The sequence below is a fragment of the Hippopotamus amphibius genome, chromosome 11 (assembly GCF_030028045.1).
Source record: "Hippopotamus amphibius kiboko isolate mHipAmp2 chromosome 11, mHipAmp2.hap2, whole genome shotgun sequence".
Lineage (NCBI taxonomy): Eukaryota > Metazoa > Chordata > Mammalia > Artiodactyla > Hippopotamidae > Hippopotamus > Hippopotamus amphibius.
This window is the reverse complement of record NC_080196.1, coordinates 7,723,277-7,732,902: the sequence shown is the minus strand read 5'-3', so window position 1 is coordinate 7,732,902 and position 9,626 is coordinate 7,723,277. Positions and strand designations below refer to the sequence as shown.

Genomic DNA, 9,626 nt, shown 5'->3' with positions numbered 1-9,626 from the left:
AGGACGGATAAACAACAAGGTCCTACTATATAGCACAGGGAACTATATTCAATATTCTGTGTAAACCATAATGGAAAAGAACATGAAAAAGAATGTACATATGTGTAAAACTGAGTCACTTTGCTGTACAGCAGAAATTAACACATTGTAAATCAACTATACTTCAATAAAATAAATTAAAAAACAAAAGAATGGGCCCTGGAAGACACGTCAAACCATGTCATAGAGAACAAGGATGAGAAAACTAGGACTCCTGTCAAGCAGCTTAAGCCAATCCACAAAATTGATTACTATATGCCTGAATTACACATTCGAAATCCAACCAATAGCAGTTAGGGCTGAGGTTAGCAGCATTTATCCCTTTTCTTTAAAGGAAGAAAACTAAAGTAAGGGGTACCAGAATGAGTTAACTCAGCGCTGAAAGGAACAAAGTGAAAATGTGCCAGTATCTACTTAATGCATCCAAACTAGGTAATTCAAGTTATAGACAGTTCTTTTAGGTTTCACATTTATAGATTACTGGTTAACCACAATTTCATTTTTTTCTTTTTTCTTTCCTCTTTTTTTGGTTACACAGTTCTACTAATCTTAGAAATCCAAGCCTCAATGCAATGTATAATCAAATAACAAATAACTTTCCTTCTTTGGTCTTTAAATTATTCAGAATGGGTAATTCCTAAATAAAATGTTAACAAGCACACTTTCATGTTCTTTTATCTTCTTGATATGCACATCTCATTCTATGCTCTAGATAGCTCTGGCAACAAAGACACCACAGAAAATATTATTTACAGTAAACTTTATTTTACTTGATTTAACATAATTTCAAAGTAGGTCTGTGCTCCAAGATAAACAAAAGAACAGATAGCCTAAATCTCGTTAAGAGATCTTTTTCACACTGTTCCTCTGAGTAGAGCATGGGGTTTTGGGGGCCCCAATGGTGACACCTTACATTTTATTCCTGGAGATTTTACCTATACATTCAGAGAGAACAGATAACACCAACATACAGGAATCAAACTGCAGGAAGAAGCTTTTATGTTACATTCTACCCACCTCTTCAGGGTTGTAAAGATAATGACTGATTTTTTTCTCTGCAAAGTTCAGTGTTGGTTTTTTTGTTTTTGTTTTAAGTAAAATGTCAGAATATGTGAAAATGCTGTACTTATTTATCTTAATATGTTAAAAATAGTGGAAATTTAAAAATTCTTCATGAGTCCAAGCTGGGCCATGACTACTACTGATGGGGTTTACTCAACGCACTAATTCCAAGTTTGGCGACCATCAGCAAACTGCACAAAAGAAACACATAAATAAAAAAAAATCAGGTAAAGAAAAGCACAGGCACTTGACTGTTATTAAGGGACTAGGATTCAGCAGGTCCCTCACAACTACACGGTGAGGAGGAGCCAAGGTAGAGCAAGCAGAGATGAACTCCCACCCCTGGAGCCACCAAAGGAAGAACCCGCAAGGGCGGTCCTGCTCTGAGGCTCTGAAACCGTACCCGTGAGCTGAAGTTCGAGGCTAACAGCCAATAACAGATGAGAAAACAAGCTGGAGAGACCAAGGCCTCCCCCATCAGCGGTTGTTAACGGTAGGTCTCCAGCCTCCCAGTTTACAGCTCTTGACCTTGGTCTACGCTGACTATAAAACATTCTTGACAGCATCATAACTATGACCAAAGTCGGGTAAGTAATCTTTTTCCAAAGCAGATTTCTAAAAAGTCTATCTTCAGGGTATCTTTATGATACTTAAAAACTACATTTTTAAGAACAATCTGGTTTGGATTTTATAATCAAAGTTAATTAGAGAACAGGATTCAATCAGAATTCCCTTTCAGCAAAGTTTTCAATAATAAAGGACACCCATCAGCTAAGAAATACGGACCCCATGCTGAGTCACACACATAGCTGCAGTCCCCGACACTTCCTCCACTGCAGGGAGGAGCCAGGATAGACCAGGGAGCAAATGTGAAAGCAAAACCATTTCCAAAGTGAATGAATATACTCATTTCATTTTGACATTAAATCAGCTGTTTTTGCAGCTTCCTACTTGTGTATAAATTAACTCATTTCAGTTGATGCTCAGCATCAGGTATACTGAAACGAGTAAAATTTTGAACGTCCAGTAGTTTGGGCATTAAGGCAGAACTAGCAACACAGCAGAGAGTACCTGGCACCCGCAATTAAGCCTGCAGGCATAAATTTTCCAGAGTGGTAGAATCTCATTCCCATAATGCCAGCCAGAGTTCCAGATGTAACTGATGGAAAGAGAAAAAGAGTCAAAGGTCACTACATCTTATATGTGGGAGGACGAAAAAGTGACCAAATTCCATCTCACACCTCCTCCTTCCCAGAGTCGGGGAGCTCCACGGCCACCCAGGTTCAACAGGACTAAGTACAAATACTGGAATCAAAGGCTCTCAGTGTCTGAGCCCAGCCTGCCTTTCAAGCCTCACCTCCTACCACTCTTCGGCCATAACTTTCTTAAATTGCTGTAGGAGAAAACTACATTGTTCTCCTCATTGCCGATGCTATTTATCCTGTGCGCTCTTAGGCTCTTCCCACTCGACACCTATTCACATACCTGCCACGCACTGCACCTTGTGCTGGGAACACAACCGTCTTCAGAAAGGTCTCTGCCCTAACAGCATTTCTAGTTTGATGGGACTGACTTGAAAGAATCACACAAATAAAAACTGAAAAAGTATAATCTGTGCTACAGGTGCAATTAATGCAACACAAATAACGTAATAAACAGGGCATCCAGCCCGTTCTGGGAGAGGGACCTGCTGAGAAAATGAAGCCTGAGCTGCAATGTGAAGAGTTGTGGTTAATGAGCTCCAGGGGAGGAAAGTTCCAGGCAGGGCCCTGCGGTGAGATTACTGCTAGACGTGGTGTGGCGTAGAAACCAAGCTCGAGGGAGGAAGAGGGCCACACCCACAGAGCCTTGAGGGCCACAGCAGGGACTGTGGTCTTCATCCTAAGAGCGATGTGAAGCCGTTACAAGATATTAAGCACAGGGATACGTAAACAGAATTGCATTCTAAAAATATAATTGTAGCTGTACCATAGGGAACAAACTGCAGGGAAAACAGAGAGGATGTAGGGTACCAATTAAGAAACTTCTTCAGGAATGCAGCCAAGAGGCGGGGCTAACTGGGATGTGGATGGTGGCCATGGAGGTAGAGAAGGGGATGATTTGGGATGTGAGCCGGAGGTGGTGTTGGCAGGACTTGCTGATGAATCAGATGGAGGAGGAGAGGGCAATGGAGACGCAAATGGAGGGAGGACATCAGGGAACCAAACGTGCACAAGGACAGGAAGCCAAGTTAGGGCAGATGCTGTGACACATCTGAAAGCTTTTAAGCAGGCAACTGGATATATGAGAAGAAAGCTTGGAGGAGAGAGAAAGCTGTGAGTCACCTGTGTATCGGTGGTAATTTAAGGCCTGTGCTTCAATGAAATCGCCAAGTGAGAGTATAAAGAGATAAAAAGAGGCAGGCTTTAAGAACCTTAATATCTAATGGTCAAAAAAGAAAGATGGGTCAAAAAAATAGACAAAAGAGAATGAGAAAATAAAAAGGAAAAACAAGAGAATGGAAAATGGACTGGTGTACTGTGCTGAGGACAGCTAAAAGGCCAAACAAAATGAGGACTAAAAACTGTACACTGAACTTTGAAAAATGCAAGTTCCTGGCAGCCTCAGGGAGAGCTATTCCCGTAGACTAAGGGGATAAAAGTGGAGGCTGAAGTGGGCTGAAAATGTGAGGTGAGGAAGTGAAGATGGGAGTGTAACGCATTTTTTAAGAGAAGTTCCTGAAGAGGAAGCAGAAGGGCAGCAATGGACGAAAGCAGTGGAGTCATGAGATGTCACTTTTTTTTAAATGAGTGAGAAATGAGCACCCTGGAGCATCAACAGGCGAGATCCACCCAAGAGGCAGGATACGAGGAAGAGCTGGCATCACTGATGGGGCAAAGCTCTGCAGAAGGTGGAGGAGCAGAGATCCAAAGCCTGGTGGAGGCCCCAGCCTGGGAGAAGAGAGAAATAGGACGGGGGGGGGGGGGGGGGGGCTTAGAGGCTGATGGCACAAGGGAGTCCCCACGTGACAGCTGCTGGTTTTTCTTCAAGTAAGTGGCGAGGTCATTCGCTGGAGTGGAGGAGGGGGTTCCGGACAAAGGGGCCTGAGGGTCACTCTGGGGCTGGTGAACGGGAGCCGCCGGGCAGAGCTGAGAGCCTCCTTCCCAGCCCAGGCCGACTCGGACAAACCACTGTGACACGCTTGCTCCCCCCTCACCTGTGAGGGCCAGAACTACATGTTTTCTTATCCTGTGGGTTTGTGGAGACAGTGAGGGGCCCACACACCCAGCCGGGTGTCTGACACATGGGTGGAGCTCAGGAAAAATACGCCAAGGCCACCCTGGTAAGTAATCTTCCCCTCCCCACACTCCTCACCATCTGTGCCACTCACAGGACACGGCAGAAGCCACAGAGTCACGTTTTATGTCCCAATGAAGGTAAAGGCTCCGTGAAGGCAGGGCCCATGTCTTATACACCGTTTACATCTAAAGGGCTAATAAATGATTTTCAAATGGGAAAAATGCAATACTGATGCAAATGTAACCAGACACATGGTCCTTTAGTGATGCTCAAGCAGAAAGTCTTCAGTGGCCAATCACAACGGTTAAGAGACATATGCTTGCCTTGCACAAGTTTAACACTAATTTCACTGGGTAAATCTACCTTCATGAAGTATGAAAACCTTTCCATATTCTGTACATAAAAGATAAGCAAAAAAAAAAAAAAATAGATAAGCAGAAACCAGCACAAACCACTCCCATTTCAAAACTTCCCTAGGACTTGGCAGAAGCAGTACAACTGTCTTAATGTGAAGAACCTGCCACATCCCACCAGCCCAGGGATACATCAGGGAGACAGTGAAACCGACATACCTAAGAAAACCCAAATGTTCCTTGGATCCTGAGACAGCTGATAGGCACCCAGGCCTGCTAATCCACCAAAGAGGAGCCCAGCGGCCAGGGACGGGACACTGCCTGGAGGGAAGCAATAACACACCTGCATTGTAATGGCAGACACTCACCTCACTGACAGAATCCACCACACCTCCCTTCCCTACGGAGGAAAACAGCAAAGAGAACGTCTCTCAGCGCAGTTCAGGACCAAGGCGTTCTCGAGCAGGAAAACGTTTGAGGGAGTTTGCTATTTTATGAGAGAAGTGAGGGTCATACACAACAGTCCTCTCTCCTCTAATAGGCAGGGCACTTCCATCCACCAAAGGAGAAATGAAGGGCTCCTAGCCAGGCCTGCTTAACCATGTGAGGACTGGAACTGTCCGTGGGCAGGACCCCGGGTTCATCCCCAGAGGAGATGGAAACAGGGTCAGTGAGTTAAAAAATGATCTGGAGAGCAAGAATTCTGGTGTGTGTGTTGGGGACAGGAACAAGCAGGTTCACTGACACACCAGTGCCTGGTTTAATGCAGAGACTTCAAAACTGCTCCGTGAAGCCTAGAGGTTTCCTCCTACTTGAGGAGCAGAGACGGCCCTCTGGGGTCAAGGCTGATGTATGGCAAGAGATGACAGTAACAATCTACTACCATCCCTACCTAACCGGCATCTTTATCTAAGGAGGCCAAAGACAACTGACTGGACAAGAAGCCTGGTTTAGCTCAGCCAGATAACCGCAAGGCAAGTGCAGGAGGAGCTCCCAGTCCTGACTGATAATAAGCCTGCACTCCAGCCACAGGGCCTAAAGCAAACTTGACTCCAACAAGATTGCAGTCTGGGGACCCTGGGGACTCGCTCTTTGCCGGGAACAAGATTTTAAGAGGTTAAATAACTACAAACCATACCTGCTTTTACATAGCCAATGATCCCACCGGAAGCAACCAGTGCTGCATAGCCAAAGCCAAGCCAATGTAAAGGCACTCTGAAAATGGAAAAATAAGGAATCGCTGCCAACCATGTTTAAAACAAAACCAAACAACACAAAAAAGCACGTAACCACAGGTTGGGATGATAAAGGTCATCACTCCAGAACAATCCCATCACTTTACAAACGCAAATAAATCCCAGAGAGGTCAGATGACTTGCCTAGGCAAGTGGCAGAGCCGGGACTCGAACACAAGTCCCTGCCTACACGGCCACCCTTCCACATCCCAAGCTGCCCGGCGGTCTTGGCTTAGTGCCCTTTTCAGATGATGAAAGAAACTCTGGTTTTGAAAAGCTCCTGGCTATGCCTCCCCCATTCACCAGGCACTTACAGAGGGCCGGAGTCCTTCTGCATGGTCTCTTTCACTCCGTCCAAACAGAAGATCACACCAGGCCTGCACCTGCGGAGGAGGGGCTGGATCAGAGGTACTCAACAGCACAGCTCGCTAGCCGTCAGGAAGAAGCGGGTCCAAGTGCCCGCTCCAGCCCATGGCAGCTGACGAATGGGCAAGCCACCCGACCTCTCTAAGCCTCAGCGTCCTTCACTGTATCCGCCCTGAGGATAACAATGGTACAAACTTCCCAGGGCTACTGTGGGCATTAAATGGAATAATGTGTGAAAGCGCTTTGCACTCTAATTGCTGAATAGATACCAACCATACCTAAATTCTAATATGACACAGGCCCACAGGACACTTCATTGACCAGCTCTGTACAGTTACTGAGCTAATCTTCTCATTGCCCGATCAAGTTATAACTAAATTGGGAAGTAAACGCACCTCCTGTGCCCTTAATTCAAGTAATTTAATTGCCCTTTCTGGGGGGAAAGGGGTGCTGCTTTTTCACCCCTGCCCAAAGAACTATTTCAATACTCAACATGTGTAATAACTTTCAGACGGTTATTTAATTTTGCATCACTCACAGTTATTTTTAGATGAGGGCGAGGAGGAAGCATAAAATACACAAAAGCCCAAGTCATCATTACGTAGAACACTACACCCTTGGCAAAGCAGGGTGTAACTCCCCATTTCCTAAAGAAATGCACCTGGTATCCAACGAGGCTAAGCCTGAACGCAATGCACCACCTACTGTTTACATTATTAAGTGTCTCTAATGGGGGGCGGGGGGACGTTGGAATCGTACCACAGGCATTAATTCGACGTAGTACCGAGTCACCGAGATTTTTAAGATGGACCAGTAAAACCTCCAGGAGACTAACCAGCTCCACGCTACGCCGCTAAGCAAACGCCTCGGGAGCTCGGGGTTCGCGCAGGGCCCACGGCCCCCTCTACGGAAGGCAGACCACGAGCGACCCCAAGAGCGGCTACCACGCAGCCTAAAGCCGCCGCCCGCACCCCGGGTACGAAGGGCAGGCGGCAGCAAGGCCTCTCACCTAATTTCCACAAGTCAAAACGGGTGTAAAATAATAATACTCCCAAAGGACACGCACCTCCTTCCCGAAGGTCTGCACCAGGCGACGAGGCTGCACACGCCTGGGGGCGGGGAGTCGCAGTCCCGCCGGAAATGCCGCGGCGCTTTCTCTGCGTCGGGGGGCGGGGCGAGGCGGGAGCGGGGCGAGGCGGGGCTAGAGGCCGCCGCCGCCGCCGAGGGGCGTCCAGGGGCGGGGCTGGGGGCGGGGCTTGCGGCAGCCTGGGCGGGGCTTGCGGCAGCCTGGCGCGTGCTCTGTGGTGTCGCTGAGCGCACTGTGTATCCCGTGAGTTAGGCGTGGTCCGAGGCGGCCTTCGCGAGTCCCAGATCCCAGCCAGCCTGGCTCAAAGCGGAAGCCCAGGGTCAGAGTCTAGTCTTGCAAGAGGCCTTGCGAGCTGGGCCAGGCTGGCGGTGGGGGTCCCCGATGCGGGAGAGGGGCGTTGGAGGCTAGATTCTGAAGGGCTGCGTTAAGGGAGGGCCCTGTACCACATGCAGGCCACCGGGAGGACTGGCGCTCTAGCCCGGTCAGCCTGTTTGCTACCGTGGGAAGGGAGTACTTCCTACCTGGAGGAGATAGGGTGGCCACAGGCTAGTCAGTGTGGCTCACTTCCGTGTGTGTTTTGGGGAGTGCGGCTACTTGAAAAGCATCTTACAAAGGGACAGTGGGTGAGTTAAATTTGCAGGTGGCCCTGTGGTGCGCCTGTGCCCACGTGTTGTATCCACTTCCACTCCAGACCTGCTTCTCTTCCCTGCGTTTCCTGAACCATCATTCACTCAGTTGCTGTAACACCAAAATTCGGGTGTCACCTTTGGCAGTCTCCCTCCCTCTCTCTCTCTCTCACATCCCCTACAAGTATCAACAAGAATAGATCCTATATATACAACCTTGAGGGAAAAAGCAAATTGCAGTGCACTGTCAACTGACTAAAAAAACGCACAAGGGGAGAGTTGTGAGCTGTTTTATTGGGGACAAAATGAGGATATCGCCCGGGAGACAGCCTCTCAGGTAGCTCTGAGGAGCTGCTCTGAAGGGGGTGGGGGTGGGGGGGTCCGTATATGTGATTTCGGTGAAGGGGGTTACCTGCACTCAAGCACACATTTTGACAGACGGTTGCTACTAGTCATGAGGAACAGGTGTCTCCGTTAATGATTTTAGTGCTTTTCTAGACACGAAAAGACCCAAGAAATTGGGCTCATAAAATCTTCTCCTGCAAATATCTAACTGTCTGAAGGCCTGTTGTGCCAGTTTTTCCCAGAGCACAGAGGGCCTCACTCCTGATCTCCAGCCAGAACTCCTTCCAGGGTGTGTTGAAGGTCAGGACTGCAGTGCCTAGTGACTTAATCCTTGAAGAGGCAGATGGCGAGTGATAATTTTTAGTTGGCAGCATACACACTCTAAAAAACTTTCCATTTGCAGCAATGCTCACCTTTCAGATGTCAAAACTGGAGCCTGCGTTTACCACAGCTGATTCCAACCAGCCAAAGCTGATAATGACTAAGAACTGGCAATCCCACTCAGGCCAGACCCTCACCAACTTAATGGAAGACTCTCCTGAAAACACAATGAGGGCACTTGCCTTAATCAGCTGGGATGATCTAGGGAGTCATTTCTCCCAACGCAGGTGCAAGCTTCAAACCTTGGTTAAGCCCACCACGGTCCTCCCCCTGCCTTTTAGACGTAACGAAACTGAACCACAGAGAATTGATTTACCTACAGTTCCAGTCCTTGGTAGAGCTGTTATTTGAAATGAGGTCTGTCCTACACCCTTAATTCTACATTACGCTGCCTTTTGTAGTGTCATTCCTCAACCATGATGCACAGTTTTGCATGCAGTCCATCATGAAATATAAAAGAAATGAAAGGAACTGGTTTCTGCTCTGTTTCTATTGGTTCCACACAATTTATGCTTAGTAATGTTTCTAGTTGATATTAGCGTATTTTAGGAGATAGCTCAGTTCTTCACTAGGAGCCCACTGAATAGTACTGGAACCTGAACCACAAGCATGTCATGGGGTGTGACCGAGATTGTGTGAGGGACTAAGTTTTTGGTCTCTGGCCACGGGGGCCTATCAATAGGATGTTTTTCTGTTCATTTGTTTTCTGGTTTTCCCCAGAGACCTTAAGTCAGGACTGCGTCTGCTAGACACACACATAACCAGAGCAGTAAAGACCACCTGCCACAACAGAAGAGCTCGCGAGGAATGAATAGCGCTTCACTTTGAGTATTATTTTATCGTTTCTGGAGCC

The 9,626-nt window shown here is 47.4% G+C and overlaps 1 protein-coding gene across 1 annotated transcript; it reads right to left on the bottom strand.

Moving 5' to 3' along the window:
• Positions 1 to 586: 586 nt before the first annotated feature.
• On the bottom strand, positions 587 to 7,491 carry TMEM14C (transmembrane protein 14C). Its single transcript, XM_057698019.1, has 6 exons — positions 7,401 to 7,491; positions 6,283 to 6,351; positions 5,872 to 5,948; positions 4,953 to 5,054; positions 2,173 to 2,260; positions 587 to 1,292 (listed from the first exon to the last, which is right to left on the bottom strand). The coding sequence occupies exons 2-6, from the start codon at positions 6,303 to 6,305 to the stop codon at positions 1,238 to 1,240; spliced, it is 345 nt and encodes a 114-aa protein (XP_057554002.1). The 5' UTR covers positions 6,306 to 6,351; positions 7,401 to 7,491; the 3' UTR covers positions 587 to 1,237.
• Between the last annotated feature and the right edge of the window lie 2,135 nt (positions 7,492 to 9,626).

What these genes read in the sequence shown, in the direction of transcription:
- TMEM14C (XM_057698019.1), bottom strand. Translation starts at nt 6,305, where the DNA reads ATGCAGAAGGACTCCGGCCCTCT. An exon ending in CATTGGCTATGTAAAAGCAG is followed by an intron (nt 5,055 to 5,871) that starts GTATGGTTTGTA and finishes GCTTCCCTCCAG; the next exon opens with GCAGTGTCCCGTCCCTGGCC. An exon ending in GAACATTTGGGTTTTCTTAG is followed by an intron (nt 2,261 to 4,952) that starts GTATGTCGGTTT and finishes TCTTTCCATCAG; the next exon opens with TTACATCTGGAACTCTGGCT.